This window comes from Salvelinus fontinalis, chromosome 11, assembly GCF_029448725.1.
Source record: "Salvelinus fontinalis isolate EN_2023a chromosome 11, ASM2944872v1, whole genome shotgun sequence".
In the NCBI taxonomy this organism is placed as follows: Eukaryota; Metazoa; Chordata; class Actinopteri; order Salmoniformes; family Salmonidae; genus Salvelinus; species Salvelinus fontinalis.
This window is the reverse complement of record NC_074675.1, coordinates 34,394,210-34,411,154: the sequence shown is the minus strand read 5'-3', so window position 1 is coordinate 34,411,154 and position 16,945 is coordinate 34,394,210. Positions and strand designations below refer to the sequence as shown.

The 16,945-nt window shown below is 45.6% G+C and overlaps 1 protein-coding gene across 2 annotated transcripts in view; it reads left to right on the top strand.

The window, feature by feature from the left end:
* arhgap36 (Rho GTPase activating protein 36) overlaps positions 1–16,945 on the top strand; it is a 94,580-nt gene that overhangs the window by 77,117 nt on the left and 518 nt on the right. For both annotated transcript variants that reach the window (XM_055938519.1, XM_055938518.1), the window contains exons 4-12: positions 6,829–6,914; positions 7,119–7,331; positions 9,532–9,742; positions 9,979–10,034; positions 10,600–10,750; positions 10,874–11,022; positions 11,405–11,584; positions 12,022–12,110; positions 12,420–12,634. In XM_055938519.1, coding sequence (XP_055794494.1) covers positions 6,829–6,914; positions 7,119–7,331; positions 9,532–9,742; positions 9,979–10,034; positions 10,600–10,750; positions 10,874–11,022; positions 11,405–11,584; positions 12,022–12,110; positions 12,420–12,634 — 1,350 coding nt within the window. The remainder of the gene's footprint in view (positions 1–6,828; positions 6,915–7,118; positions 7,332–9,531; positions 9,743–9,978; positions 10,035–10,599; positions 10,751–10,873; positions 11,023–11,404; positions 11,585–12,021; positions 12,111–12,419; positions 12,635–16,945) is intronic.

The window sequence follows — 16,945 nt, the reverse complement described above, 5'->3', positions numbered from 1 at the left end:
TGTGATGTCTTTCGTCGTTGTCGATGTGTTTTCACTTACGGGACTGTTTGGCTGTTCGTGTGTTTCGATGTAACGTTCCTGTCCGTGAGTTTACGTTTATGTATGTGAGTTTATGTTCAGGTTCCGTTCTACGTCGTTTTGTTATTTTGTAGTTTTGAAAGTGTTTTGTTTTGTTTCGTGTTACCATCTTCATCGTTGTAAATAAATAAAGATGGCATATTTCCCTGAACCCGCATTTTGGTCAGAAGATCCTTCTCTCCTCACCTCATCTGAGGATGAGGAGAGCGTCACCCGTTACAGAATCACCCACCAAAATACAGAGACCAAGCGGTATGGGAATGCTCGACGGAGCAATAAGGATTTCTGGACTTGGGAGGAGATCTTGGACGGTAGAGGACCCTGGGCGCAAACTGGAGAATATCGCTGCTCTCGTGAGAAGAGTGAGGCAGCCACAGCCCAGGAGCGGTGGTTTAAGGAGGCAGCTAGGAGACGTGGATGGAAGCCGTAGTATCAAGCCCGTAACCGGAATTATGAGGGGACACGTCTTGCACGGAAGCCCGAAAAGCCCGTGAGTAACTCCCAAAAATTTCTTGGGGGGGGGCTAAAGGGTAGTGGGCCAAGGGCAGGTAGGAGACCTGCGCCCACTTCCCAGGCTAACCGTGGAGAGCGGGAGTACGGGCAGACACCGTGTTACGCAGTAGAGCGCACGGTGTCTCCTGTACGTGTGCATAGCCCGGTGCGGGTTATTCCACCTCCCCGCACTGGTAGGGCTAGATTGGGCATTGAGCCAGGTGTCATGAGGCCGGCTCAACGCGTCTGGTCTCCAGTGCGTCTCCTCGGGCCGGCATACATGGCACCTGCCTTACGCATGGTGTCCCCGGTTCGCCTACACAGCCCGGTGCGGGTTATTCCACCTCCCCGTACTGGGTGGGCGACCGGGAGCATTCAACCAGGTAAGGTTGGGCAGGCTCAATGCTCAAGAGAGCCAGTACGCCTGCACGGTCCGGTATTTCCGGCGCCACCTCCCGCCCCAGCCTAGTACCTACAGTGCCTACACTACGCACTAGGCTACCAGTGCATTTCCAGAGCCCTGTTCCTCCTCCACGCACTCTCCCTATAGTGCGTGTATCCAGTTCAGTGCCTCCAGTTCCGGCCCCACGCACTAAGCCACCTGTGCGTCTCCTAAGTCCTGTACACACTGTCACTTCTCCCCGTACTAGTCCTGAGGTGCGTGCCCTCAGCCAGGTGCCACCAGTGCCGGTACCACGCACCAGGTATAGAGTACGCTTTGAGAGTTCAGTGTGCCCTGTCCCTGCTCCACGCACTAGTAGGAAGGTGCTTATCATTAGCCCGGTGCCTCCAGTTCCGGCACCACGCACCAGGTCTACAGTGCGCCGTATCCGGCCAGAGCCATCCGTCTCCCCAGCGCCATCTGAGCCATCCGTCTCCCCAGCGCCATCTGAGCCATCCGTCTCCCCAGCGCCATCTGAGCCATCCGTCTCCCCAGCGCCATCTGAGCCATCCGTCTGCCAGGAGCCTGCAAAGCCGCCCGTCTGCCATGAGCCTGCAAAGCCGCCCGTCTGCCATGAGCCTACAGAGCCATCCGCCAGACAGGAGCCGCTAGAGCCGTCAGCCAGACAGGAGCCGCTAGAGCCGCCCGCCAGACAGGATCTGCCAGAGCCGCCAACCAGACAGGATCTGCCAGAGCCGCCAACCAGACAGGATCTGCCAGAGCCGCCAACCAGAGAGGATCTGCCAGAGCCGCCAACCAGACAGGATCTGCCAGAGCCGCCAGAGAGCCATGAGCAGCCAGAGCCGTCAGAGAGCCATGAGCAGCCAGAGCCGTCAGAGAGCCATGAGCAGCCAGAGCCGTCAGAGAGCCATGAGCAGCCAGAGCCGTCAGAGAGCCATGAGCAGCCAGAGCCGTCAGCCTGCCATGAGCGTCGAGAGCCGTCAGCCTGCCATGAGCGTCGAGAGCCGTCAGCCTGCCATGAGCGTCGAGAGCCGTCAGCCTGCCATGAGCGTAGAGAGCCGTCAGTCTGCCATGAGCGTCGAGAGCCGTCAGTCTGCCATGAGCGTCGAGAGCCGTCAGCCTGCCATGAGCGTCGAGAGCCGTCAGCCTGCATGGACCTGCCAGAGCCGTCCAAACAGGACCTGCCAGAGTCCTTCAGCCGGGATCTGCCCCTTGTCCCGGTGTTGCCCCTTGTCCCGGTGTTGCCCCTTGTCCCGGTGTTGCCCCTTGTCCCGGTGCTGCCCCTTGTCCCGGTGCTGCCCCTTGTCCCGGTGCTGCCCCTTGTCCCGGTGCTGCCCCTTGTCCCGGTGCTGCCCCTTGTCCCGGTGCTGCCCCTTGTCCCGGTGCTGCCCCTTGTCCCGGTGCTGCCCCTTGTCCCGGTGCTGCCCCTTGTCCCGGTGCTGCCCCTTATTCCAGTGATGGTCCTTATCCTGGTGCTGCCCCTTGTTCTGGTGCTGCCCCTTGTCCCGGTGCTACCCCTTGTCCCGGTGCTGCCCCTTGTCCCGGTGCTAGCTGTTTATTTAGGGGAAGGTAGTGTTAGGGTGGTCAGTAGAAGGGGTAGAAAGAAGAGGGGAGTGACTATGGTGGTGCGGGGACAGCGTCCTGAACCGGAACCACCACCGTGGTCAACTGCCCACCCGGACCCTCCCCTGGACTTTGTGCTGGTGCGCCCGGCGTTCGCACCTTGGGGGGGGGGGGGTACTGTAACAGTCCTGACCTATTTATGTTAGTTTTTATGTGTTTATGGTCAGGGCATGTGTTTTGGGTGGGCAGTCTATGTTATCTGTTTCTATGTTGGTTTCGGTTTGCCTGGTATGGCTCTTGATTAGAGGCAGGTGGTTTGCATTTTCCTCTAATCAAGAGTCATATTTAGGTAGGGCATTCTCACTGTTTGTTTGTGGGTGATTGTCTCCTGTGATGTCTTTCGTCGTTGTCGATGTGTTTTCACTTACGGGACTGTTTGGCTGTTCGTGTGTTTCGATGTAACGTTCCTGTCCGTGAGTTTACGTTTATGTATGTGAGTTTATGTTCAGGTTCCGTTCTACGTCGTTTTGTTATTTTGTAGTTTTGAAAGTGTTTTGTTTTGTTTCGTGTTACCATCTTCATCGTTGTAAATAAATAAAGATGGCATATTTCCCTGAACCCGCATTTTGGTCAGAAGATCCTTCTCTCCTCACCTCATCTGAGGATGAGGAAAGCGACAGCCATAACACTTCCTTAATTTGGTTTTCGTACAAATGTTCACAGTCAGACTGTTGGAAAAGCTCAGGATCCTGGGACTGAACACCTTCCTCTGCAACTGGATTCTGGACTTCCTGACCGGCCTACCCCAGGTGGTGAGAGTAGGCAACAACACCTCCGCCACGCTGACCCTCAACCTCCACACTGGGGCCCCCCAGGGGTGTGTGTTCAGCCCCCTCCTGTACTCCCTGTTTACCCACAACTGTGTGGCCACGCACATCTCCAACTCCATCATCAAGTTTGCTGACAACACGACGGTGGTAGGCCGCAATGGGGAGGGTCAAGAGCTTCAAGTTCCTTGGTGTCCACATCACGGAGGACTTAACATGGTCCTCTCACACCAACACAGTCGCAAAGAAGGCACACCATTGCCTCTTCTTCCTCAGGAGGCTGAAACTATTTAGCATGGCCCCTAAGATCCTCAAGAATCTTTACAGCTACACCATCGAGAGCATTCTGACTGGTTGTATCACCGACAGGAAGGCCCTACAGAGGGGGGTGCGGACAGGTCAGCGCATCCCTGGTGGTGAGCTCCCAGCCATATGCACATGCTAGGCGGTATCTGAGAAAGACTGACAAATTGTTCTCCATGCTCCCGTCCAGCAGATAATACCGGTGCATCAAAGCTCAGACAAACAGACTCCTAAACAGCTTCTATCCCCTGGCCGTCAGACTGTTAAATGGCTACTGCTCTCCCTCTCCCACAGACTACACACACTGGCTCTATGCTCATCCACAGCTCTCTACCCACTCAAACACACACCCCCACTGGCACTCTTACTCGCACACACATACTCACATACACAGACTCACATACATCCTCACTCACACACTCATTGCTAACGCCACAAACTTACACCCACACACACACAACCCCTCACAGCTACGCTGCTGATGATCATTGATTCAATTTATTACTACCATTACACTGCTGTTCATTGATTATTGATTTCCATTACCATTATATCTATCTATTTATACTGCTACTGGGCACCATTACCCCTGTTTACATGTACAGTGCTTTCATAAAGTATTCATTTGCCTTTATTTTTTCCCACATTTTATTGTGTGACAGCCTGAATTTAAAATGGACTAAATTGAGATTTCTTGTCACCAATCTACACACAATATCCCATAATGTCAAAGGGGAATGTTGTTTGTTGAAATTAAAAAACAAATAATAATGAAAAGCTGAAATATATTGAGTCAATAATTATTCAACCCCTTTGTTATGCCAAGCCTAAATAAGTTCAGGAGTAAAATATGCTTAACAAATCACATAATAAGTTGCTTGAACTCATTCTGTGTTCAATAATTTATTTTTGAATGACTACCCCATCTCTATACCCCACACATACAATTATCTGTAAGGTCTCTCAATTGAGTAGTGAATTTCAAGCACAGATTTAACCACAAAGAACAGGGAGGTTTATCCAATGCCTTGCAAAGAAGGGAACCGATTGGTAGATGTGTAACAAATATCCCTCTGAATATCCCTTTGAGCATGGTGAAGGCTTTGGATGGTGTATTAATACACCCAGTCACTACAAAGACACAGGCATCCTTCCTAACTCAGTTGCCAGAGAAGAAGAAAAATGCTCACCGATTTCACCATGAGGCCAATGGTGATTTTAAAACAGTTACAGAGTTTAATGGTTGTGATATGAGAACGGAGGATGGATCAACAACATTCTAGTTACTCTACAATACTAACCTAAATGACAGAGTGAAAAGGAAGACTGTACAGAATAACAAATATTTCAAAACATGCATCCTGTTTGCAACCAGGAACTTTAGTAGTACTGCAAAAAAATATATATGTTTTGTCCTGAATACAAAGTGTAATGTTTGGGGCTAATCCAACACAGCACATCACTGAGTATCACTCTTCATATTTTCAAGCATGGTGACTGCATCATGTTATGGGTATGCTTGTCATTGGCAAGGACTAGGGAGTTTTTCAGGATAAAAAGCAATGGAATATAGCTAAACACAGGTAAAATCCTAGAAGAAAACCTGCTTCAGTCTTTTTTCCAACACACACTGGGAGACAAATTCACCTTTCAGCAGGACAATAACCTAAAACACAAGGCCAAATCTACACTGGAGTTGCTTGCCAAGATGACATGCAATGTTCCTGAGTGGCCTGGTTGCGGTTGTGAGTTAAATTGGCTTGAAAATCTATGTCTAGTTTTGAAAATAGCCTTCTAGCAATGATCAACAACCAACTTGACAGAGCTTGAAGAACTTTAAAAAGAGTAATGGGCATATATTGTACAATCCAGGTGTGCAAAGTCTTAGAGACTTGGACAAAAACACTATGTGATCTATAATCACTGCCTAAGGTGATTATAACATGTATAAGAGCAGAAACAATACCATGAAGTCCAAGGAACTGGAGTGTTGAACGTTTCCAAGAGCACAGTGATCTCCATCATTGGGAAATTGAAAAAATATAGAACTACCCAGACTCTGCCTAGACCTGGCCATCCGACTAAACTGATGGGCAAGAAAGACCTCGGTCAGGGAGGTGAACAAGAACCCAATGGGCACTCTGGGAGAAATGGGAGAAGCTGCCAAATAACAGTCTCTACGGCACTTCACCAATCTGGGCTTTAGGAGAGAGTGGCCAGACAGAAGCCACTCGTGAGAAAAAGGCACATGACTGTATTCCTGAAGTTTGCAAAAAGGCACATAAAAGACTCTGAGAGCATAATTCAAAAGATGCTGTGGTCTGATGAGACAAAAATGTAACTCTCTGGCCTGAATGCAAAGCGATATGTATGGAGAAAACCAGGCACAGCTCATCACCTGTCTAACACCACCCCTACCATGAAGCATGGTGGTGGCAGCATCATGCTATGGGGATGCTTTTCAGTGGCAGAGACTTGGAGACTTGTAAGGATAGAGGGAACAATGAATGGAACCAAATATAGCCAAATCCTTGTTGAGAACCTGCTTCAGAGTGCAAATGACCTTAGACTGGGGCAAAGATTTTCATTCCAACATGACAATGACCAAAGGTATACTGCCAAAGCAACGCTGGAATGGCTTCAGAAAAAGAATGTGAAAGTCCTTGAGTGGCCCAGCCAAAGCCCAGGCTTGAATCCCATTGAAAATCTGTGGAAAGAGTTGAAGATTCCTGTTCACTGCCGCTCCCCATCTAAGTTGACCGAGCTTGAGAAAATCTGCAAGGAAGAGTGGGAGAAAATCCAGATTGTGCAAAGCAAAGACTCAAAGCTGTAATCGCCGCTAAAGGTGCTTCTACAAAGTACTGACTCGTGGGTGTGAATGTGTATGCAAATTAGATATTTCATTTTCAATAAATTTGCAAACATTTCTAAAAACACGTTTTCACTTTGTCATGATGGGGTATTGTGTGGAGATGGGTCATAAATGTCTATTTTGAAGTTTGGAGTTAGGATAAGGGTTAAGGTTAGGGCTAGAGCTGGGGTTAGGAGATAGTTGAAATGCTACTGAAATGAAATATCTGTTCCTCCCTCTTTCCTTCCCTATCTATCCCAATCTCTTTTCCTCCATCCATACCTCTTTTTACCTTTTCCATCATCCCACAGAGACAGCCGCCAAGGCGTTTGGCATCCCTCTTTCGCAGGCGATAGCCAACGACCGGGCATACAAGCAGCGTCAGGATGCTCTGAAGGTTTTTTTTGTTCATCTACTTCATTAGATTGTTTTACTGTGAAGTGTATAAAAAATAAATACAGAAAACAACATGTATCCAAATACAAGTGTAAAAACCGCACACTAGAAAATACACTTTTACTTTAGGTCTATTTCCTGTAAAGTGTGTTGTGATTGACTATAAAAGCACTTTAAATAAAGTTGGATTTGATTTGCTCTGAAGGAGAGTCGGAGAGACTGCCTTGATCTCGAGGCCAGCGTCCTGAGGTTCCGGGCTGAGAAACAACAGCAGAGCAACGGGAATAAACCCCTCTGTAGCACGTCTTCATCACCCTTCAGCGGTGCTACATCCTCATCATCATCGGCAGCACTGGCGTTGCACAGCAAGCCACTCTCACCCAGGTTCCTGGATAAGAAAGCTAGAGTGCAGAGACGGGTGAGTTGGAGAGCGCAGACACGCACACACACACACACACACACACACACACACACACACACACACACACACACACACACACACACACACACACACACACACACACACACACACACACACACATACAGACACACACACAGAGACAAGTAGATGTAGACGCTTGTCTCTATGTCTGGGCTTTACTTTGGTCTGAAATACGCAGACCTCTCTTCGGCTATCAAAAGAGCAGTCGAACATCCAACAAACATTTGTCAACCATGACTTGTCGACTTCAAACTACGGTTTCAAAGCATGACCACGCTGGCATATCTCCTCCAAGACAATCAAACATGTCTATTGTATGCATTTGGCACTTGAACGTACTAGCCAGCACATACCTCAGCCCTGAGAACTGTGAAACACTGTGACGTAGGTGAAACGGATCCGAACATATCCGTTCAAAAATACATCTTGAGTTGTTTTATTTGAACCCGATAACAATATAGCCAACTTCAACAGAAATCTGGGGTGTAGAAGTTCAACGATGACTATCGGTGTTACTCTCTCAGAACCTCGACCCTGGTAATCAAAGTTGATATTGGGAAATGAAAAAAAGGTCTGCATTCCAAATGGCTCCGTATCGTGCAAAAGTAGCGCACAATATAGGGAATCGGGTGCCACGGGAGACACACGCACGAAGGGAACATTCAGTTAAATCTGTCTGCCCTCTGTCTGGCTGTCTCTCCATTCACAATCATTCGCACAATCAATTCATTTTCCTGGTATGGAGTCGGAACCGTTGTTTGCTGCAGCAGCGCAGTAAAAATATTAGCAGAGCAAAAACGGTGTGCACGTTCGTGCCTGCATTTGGGGCGTAGTCCGTGTGTGTGTATTTAAGTTGAGCCCCTGCTGTGTTAATGTCTGTGTCGTGCTGCGCTCTAACCTGCGGTCCTGCTGGGTGAGAGCTCAGACACCATCTCTGCTGGTGGCTCCAACACACTGTCATTACTAGCCAGGGTTAGCGGGACCTGATACTGTATTTGTTTTCACTGAGTGTTTGTCTGTAGTCATTCCACGTCAGTACAGAATGAAGGGATGGAGACTAGTGGAGGAAGGCATGGTTGAGACTATTGAGATGCACCCATTACTATTGAGATGCACCCATTAATTAGGGCCTGAACCTAACATAAGCAATTTACTGCATGTGCTGCCAAACGTGACAAAGACAATAAGAGACAGCACACATACATCTGGGACCAGGTTACTTATGCATAACTTGAATTATGTGTAATAAATTATTTATTGATGTTGATGGGAGATTTGTGTGCGATTGTAATTTCTACGTCTAAGAGACAGAGACAAGAAAGTTGAGTTGAATAATAATTTGGTGTTGCGACGCTTTTTACACGTCTTATTCAGATTTACTTGGAAAACTGAAAAACCTTCAAATCAAAACAGAGGAAGGGAAGTAGAGAGGAAACGGCTTTGGACTATTGAGATCATGTCCGCGGGAAGATGTTTTGGGTTGGGGAGGCTTCTTCTCCGCTCTACTGACAAGTATTGTTCTGTGCTCATACTGGAGTAATAAAGGCCTAATGCACTAAATAAATCATATAAAGTCATGAGAAAACTATCCTGAAAAAAAACAGAACATTTTGCCCAAAAATGAAAACTTAAAACTCCATTTGTATAATTTCTCTTAAAATAAAATCTACTTCATTATGTTACCCAGGAAAAATGTCATACTCATCCCAAGATTAACTGGATAGTTTTGCAAGAAAGTTTTCACGGCAACTGGCAGAATTTTGTTACATGATCAACTAATGGAAAACTTTTTTGAAAGCCAGGAAAAATATTGTTGAAATCATTTTGCTTTCCCTTTACTTGTACCCCCTTCTCCATCACCCTTCTGTTTATCCTCTCACTCCCTCGTTCTTCTGTTCCTTCACTCCCTCTCCTTCCTTCTCATCCATACTTCCCTAATGATCCACTCTCCTTCCCTCTGTCTCTCATCTCTTCCCTCTGCTCCTCACTCTCTTCTGTCTCCCTCTCTTCGTTCCTACTATCGTTTCTCTCCTACTCTTTTCTCGCCCTTTTTCCCCTCACCTCTGTTTTTCACTCTCCCTTTTAATCAACTCCTAAAGGTCTTGAAACTTGAACTTGAAATGCTTAATCCCCCCCCCCCCCCTCTCCTCCTGCCTTCCCCTTCTCCCTCCGACAGGGTGGCCTGTCAGTGGACTCCATCTCAGATCTTGTCGAGAGTCAGTCCCGCCTGTTGGAGGCGCTGCAGCTGTCCCACCCTGCAGAGCTGGAGCTGAAGAAGACTGCAGCAGGTGCCGGGGGGCGGACCCAGACCAAGTTGAGCCTCAACCCCATCTATAGACAGGTTCCCCGTGTGTTGGAGAGGTGCTGCTGCCACATAGAGAGACACGGTGAGACACAGAGGTCTGCTGATGTGACTATGTTAGCCCATCTAGCTAAAGCTTAGGCATTAGCTCAGGGGAACCAACGTAAATCTTCCGGTCTCAAGCAAGGTCACTCACCATGCGAGTGTGGTTCATTGAACCATCTCTCTGACAATTATAAAGTGTAAAATATATGGGATAGAATATTGAGAGATCTTGCTCTTTCACAATAATCTGAAGTGGCATTCTCTCCTTCTCCACAGGTCTACAAACTGTGGGGATCTTTCGTGTTGGGAGCTCCAAAAAGAGAGTTCGGCAGGTGAGTCTTTTTGCTCTTCACGCATAAATGTTCATGTCTTCGACATTACAGTTAGCTCTCCCCTGCTTTAGACCTATTTACTAGCCAGTGTGTCGATGTACATTTGCTCTCCATATTACACATGTTAGCCCAACTACAGCAGAATTGTGCATTACCTTCACTTCATACAGTAGTTATTTATCCCTACTCGGTAGTACTAGCCAGTGTGTTGATGTTGTGGCAGGTGTACTTCTCTTCAGCTGTGTACTTTGTACTCAGGGCCGTTGATCCCTGTCATTTCCTGTTTAAAAAGAAATGCGTCACATGGGAAACTGACCTTATACTGTGTGTGTGGCCGGCGCATGTGAACTTATTTGTGTATGTGTCTGGTTTTGATGTGTGTGTGTGTGTGTGTGTGTGTTGACTCTCACATGGGTGCTGCCTCGAACTGTGCGTTCTTGTGTGTGTGTGTATCTGTTGCCACTGCCTTTTAAGTGTGTGTGTGTCTGCTCGTTCTAGTGTGTGTGAGTGCGTGCGTGTGTGTGTGTGTTCTGATATGGTGCTGATGTGTGTTTGCCCCACCTAGCTGCGTGAGGACTTTGACATAGGGACAGACGTGTGTTTGGATGAGGAGCACAGTGTCCACGATGTAGCGGCATTGCTGAAGGAGTTCCTCAGAGACATGCCCGACCCTCTACTGCCAAGAGAGCTCTACGCTGCCTTCCTACACGCCAACCGTAAGGCGCACGCGCACAGTAACCCATACGACACACACTAGCCATACGAATGCTAACGTTATCATTTTCTACTGGTAAATTCACAAGGTGCTCAACAAGGTCTCTTCTCTCTCTCTCTTTCAGTTCTGCGAGGGACAGACCAGCTCCTGTACCTCCAGCAGCTGCTCTATCTGTTACCCCCCTGTAACTGTGATACCCTGCTCCGCCTCCTCACCCTGTTACACACCGTACAGAGCCACGCACAGGACACCACAGGACCACAGCACCAGGAGGTTAGTCCCAATGTGGGGTGAGGGGGAAGTGGGGGTCCGTGTTTGTGTGTCATGGAACTGTCTATCATTCTGTTCATCTGTCCATCTTTTTTTCTGTCAGTTTGTCTGTTTCATCTGTCCGTCATCAACACGTTACCTTCTCTCTCTCTCAAGAGGAGAGCACATCATAGATTTTGGGTTGTCTTAACCCTCTCTCCTGTTTCGGTTTCTCTGTCTCACCGGACCCTTTCTATATTATATACCGTCTCCTAACGCCTCTCTCTTTCTGTAGCTCTACACTAACTAGCCTAGAATACACAGTAGGTAGACCTAATATGCGGTCTTTCCCCTAACCTCTCTCTCTCCTTCTCTTTCCCCATCTCATCCCTCTCTTTACCTGCAGTTCCCCGGCAACAAGATGACAGCAACCAACCTGGCAGTGATCTTTGGTCCCAACCTGCTGCAGGGGGAGAGGGGCGGAGGGGACAGGGAGATGAGTCCCCACGCCATGGGCATTGAGGACAGCACTGCCATCATCAACGTCACCCTTCACCTTATACAGAACTACAGGCGACTGTTCACGGTAGTTGGAGTGTGTGGGTCGGGAGGGGGGGGGGATTTCATTTTTTTTTACATTTACAGATAGCCAGGAGCACACTCCAACGCTCAGACATAATTCACAAACAAAGCATTTGTGTTTAGTGAGTCCGCCAGATCAGAGGAAGTAGGGGTGACCAGGGATGTTTCCTTGATAAGTGTGTGAATTGGACCATTTTCCTGTCCTGCTAAGCATTCGAAATGTAACGAGTACTTTTGGGTGTCAGGGAAAATGTATGGAGTAAAAAGTACATTATTTTCTTTAGGAATGTAGTGGAGTAAAGGTTGTCCAAAAATATAAATAGCAAAGTACAGATACCACAAAACAATCGACTTAAGTAGCACTTTAAAGTACTTTACACCACTGTGCGTGTTAGCATGCGCGAGCGTGTGTGTGTCACCCTCCTGTCCTCCTCTCCCCAGGTGTCAGCAGAGCTCCAGCAGGAGGTGCTGATGAGTCTCATCCAGACAGATCCTGACATCATCGACTATCTCCTCCGCAGGAAACTCAGGTAGGTGTACACTTCAGGGCCCATATTTACATACAGTCTCGGAGTAGGTCCCCCCCTGTCCATATATTATTATTTACTATGATCTAAAAGGCTAAACTGATTCTGGATCAGCACTTAAGTTGTCTCTGAGTCTTAGTGTTGTGTGTTTATTGAGTGTGTTTCAATATCTCTATTTGTGGCGCTGCAAGACTTTTTGCAACATGGATAACAAAGTACTCTAATCTCTACTCCCTCTGCTTGCTCTCCTTCCCCTATTTTCCCTCTCTCTCGTTCCTCTCCTTTCTTTCCCCTACTCTCCTCCTCCCACAGTGGCAGTCACCTGATGGTGGAGACGGTAGACACAGCGGGGGGTCGGCGGGACACGGGGGCATCTCTGGACTCTGTAGGGGCGTCTAGTGGTAGCCTGTCACCCCTGGAGCCCCCCTCGCAATTCTTCAACCCCGACGAGCCCGGGGACAGCAGGCTGACCACAGAGGTGTTCCTCAACCTCGACATCCTCCAACGCCACCATAACAACAAGAAACGTAAGTCATCGAGTTTAGGTTTGAGATCAGGTTTAGGTTAAGGTTCAGGTTTGATTAGGTTTAAACAGCGTCCTGGATGTCTTCTGACACCACCACAACAGGAAAAGGAAGTTACTTATTCTTACAGGGTCCCACTTCTTTTATTACACCCATAGCAGGTAGACACAACCACAACAGGAAAGTTAAGTCACACATACGGTATATAAAGGGGTTGGATTTCAGTTACAATACCATCAGCAGGTATACTACACTGAACAAAAATCTAAACGCAACATGTAAAGTGTTGGTCCCATGTTTCATGAGCTGAAATGAAAGATCCCAGAAATGTTCCATACGCACGAAAAACTTATTTCTCTGAAGTTTTGTGCACACAATTGTTTACATCCCTGTTAGTGAGCATTTCCCCTTTGCCAAGATAATCCATCCACCTGATAGGTGTGGCATATCAAGAAGCTGATTAAACAGCACGGTCATTACACAGGTGCACCTTGTGCTGGGGGACAATAAAATGCAACTCTAAAATGTGCAGTTTTGTCACACAACACAATGCCACAGATGTCTCAAGTTTTGAGGAAATGTGCAATTGGCATGCTGACTGCAGGAATGTCCACCAGAGCTGTTGCCAGAGAATTTAATGTTAACTTCCATAAGCTGCCTCCAACGTCATTTTAGAGTGTTACTTTGTTATTACAATGTTATCACGCTCTTACTATACTGATCTTATTATTCTGTTAAGGCCCACCCCCCCACATCATTTTTTAAAATCATAATCACATCACAATCAACTTTTAACAGTTGAATGTACAGAAATATAAAATATATATATATGCACTCTACTGTAAGGCGCTCTGGATAAGAGCGTCTGCTAAATGACTAAAATGTAAATGTAAAATGTAATGTTAACTCAACTGAAACTGCCCACAGATGTCGTGCATAATGTCACTTTCTCCAGAGTCCTTAGAATGTCCACTTTCTCCAGAGTCCTCTCCAGAGTCCTTAAAATGTCCACTTTCTCCAGAGTCCTTAGCCTTTTCCCAGAGGCCTCTGGGAAAAGGCCACAGGCTATTATTTCAGGTTTTGAACATTTTAAGGAAATGGCAAAGAGCAGCGGCAGAGAACTCAGAAAGACTGATTTTGGAATGAATGATCACTTCCCCCACGGAGATAAATGAAAAGAGAAAAAAACTGTATCCCATCATGAAAGAAAAGCGTTGCCTGAACCAACGCGTTTCCTTGGTGATGGATAAACCTTACATCAATGGGAAACTGTATCGGGACTCGAGAGTAACTCCCTGGTTATTTTAATCCAATGTTCATGTTTGTGTGCTGTAGTGTATCATGACAACTTCAACTATAATGAATACATGATCTATTGATCTTCACTTGACAAGGAAAGGGCTGCATATAGCTCAGGTTAATGTATGTAGTCTTCCTAACAAAATACATTCCATTTTTTTTACTTGGTCAACATAAATAATATTCATATTTTAGCTTTGACCGAAATGCATTTGGATGCATCTGTAAATGATGGGCAAATGAACATTAATGGATATAGTCTACTGAGAAGGGACAGGAATCATAGATATAGTCTACTGAGAAGGGACAGGAATCATAGATATAGTCTACTGAGAAGGGACAGGAATAGGAATGGTGGGGGTCTAGCACTGTACATTCAGAATCATATACATTTAAAGAGGAGGGATGACCTTAATGTATGTCAAATAGAGGCACTATGGGCTCAAGTACATCTGCCTCACCAGGCACCCATATTGGTAGGATGTGTGTACAGACCTCCTAGCTCTAAGGTGTCCTATCTGGATGACTTATGCACTGGGTTTGACCAGGCCACAGATAGCAACAGAGATGTATTTATCTTGGGTGATATTAATATAAATTGGAAGGATCATAATAGTTCAAATAGAACTAAAAAAATGAGATATCCCGAGAGCTGTGGTTTGAAACAAATGGTTAATGATACTATTAGTATCATGAACTAAGTTAGGTCACCGTTCGGACACGTGCATTGATCTGATCTTCTGTAATATACCATTGCAATGCTTAACCAAGAAAATGCATATCCTTGCTTCAGGGACTGAGCTACAGGCATTTAGATTTGGGTATGTCATTTTAGGCGAAAATTGAAAAAAAGGGTCCGATATCTTAAGAGCCAGATCAATGCCAGTGGGCTGGACAGACCATAATATTGTGACCATAACCATGAACACCACGGTTCCAAAGAAACCCCCAAGGATTTTGGTCAAGAGAAATGTTAAAACATTTCATCATAATCTATTTCAAAATGATTTGGCTGCTGTACCGTGGGAGCTGATTTATCTAGAGGATGATTTAAATCACGCTTCATGTTTGTTTTATTGATTTGCTCACTGAGGTAACGGACCATCATGCCCCAGTAAGAAAGAGTACTGTTGGGGCTTGTCCATTTCCATGGATTGGGTGAGACATTTTCTCCAAAAATATGGCAGAAGTCTTAGCAGCCAAATCTAAACTGGAAATTGATGAACAGAATTGTAGAACACTACGTAATTATGCAGTTAAATTAAATCGTACGATTTTTTTTTTTAATTTTACAACAATGCTTTTATTGATTGTAAAAATGATTCTAAAAAGGTATGGAATACAGTTAAGGGCTTACTTGGTACATATATCTCATCATGACCATCTAGTGTGGAGGGTGAGGGCAGAACAATAACAAAACCAGCTGATTTTGCCAATCATCCTATTGAAGTTATTACCCAATGGTAAATTTGGTTATGATCTTATGGACAATTTTTTACTTCGCTATGCTGCTCCCCAGATTGCAGCTCCTTTGAAATACATATTTAATTGGATCATTGGAAAAGGGGACATTTCCAAATATATGGAAGCATGCTAAACTGTGTACAACCCTGAAAGACAGCAAAGATCCCATTACTCCTGCCAATAGTTGACCAATTAGTCTACTCCCTTCATTCAGTAAGATATTGGACGGTATTGTGAGTGGACACATATGGGAGTACATGGAAAAGAATGATCTGATCACAGCCAATCAGCATGCTTATTGCAACAACAAAAAAATCACTACCACTGAATTGGTTGACATGACTGACCACAGGCTCTATGCTATAGACAATAGCAGGTTTGTGGATGTACTACTTTTAGATTTTAGTGCATTTCATTTTGTGGATCATGAAATAATTTTGTCAAAATGATTTCATTATGGGTTTAAGGAGGCAGTATTGAATTGGGTACAATCATATCTAACTGATGGGAAACAGTCCACCTATATCAATGGGTCGTTTTCTTCCCCTCGTGATTTAAACTGTGGAATACCGCAGGGCAGCTGCCTTGGGCCACTTCTTTACTTAATATATACCAACGACCTTCCTTATGTCTTATCTGAAACTCAAGCTACTATATCTGCAGATGAAATTACAATTTATACAGCAAGATAATCGGTTCAACAGGTACACCAAGCTCTACAAGTAGATCTGGGAAATATCAGAGAGTGGGTTTGCTGGAACAAACTTGTTTTGAACACCAAGAAAACCAAGGTTATGTTGGTCTGTTCCACCAGGAAAAGGTCAACACAGAATGTGATACAATTAAGTATGGAGTGTGTACAAATTGAGTGTCAGAAACCAAACTACTAGGGGTCCAGCTAGACAACTGCTTATCGTGGTCGTCTCAAATAACTCAATGTAAAAAAAAAATATTACAACTGCATGCATGATCAGAAGGATAGCTAAATATTTACCGGGAAAGATTCTTAAGCAAACAACCCAGGCATTAATTGGGAGTCAGGTGAACTACTGTTCTGTGGTCTGGGGAAATTCATCAGCAAGTGAAATTAGGAGGATGGAGACTGAACAGAAGCAGCAAGGATTGTTTTAAGGTGGAGATATGGTAATTCTGTTGTAGTCGTGCACAATGCTCTCGGTTGGTCATCAATCAACAAGATAATTGGAGGGGAAAAAATGCTTATTTTATTTCACAATGTACACCATTTAAAACAGCCAAACTCCATTCACAATAGTATTCAGTTGGTAAGAGACAGTCATTCAGTAAATGCTAGGAATAGATTGTCCACCATCTGTGTTAGACATAAAAGAAAAATAGGCAAAATAACATTTGGATTCAATAAAGAAATTGAATCACTTATCTGAGCAAACCAGAAACCTTTCAATAAATACTTTCAAACTTTCAAATACTTTTTTCCCCCCAAATATAATAAATTGGAAGGTTGTGCAGGACTATGGTAGATGAAGGAATCAATCTATATTTTCAGACTGTTTAGAGTATTTATCTGGTCAA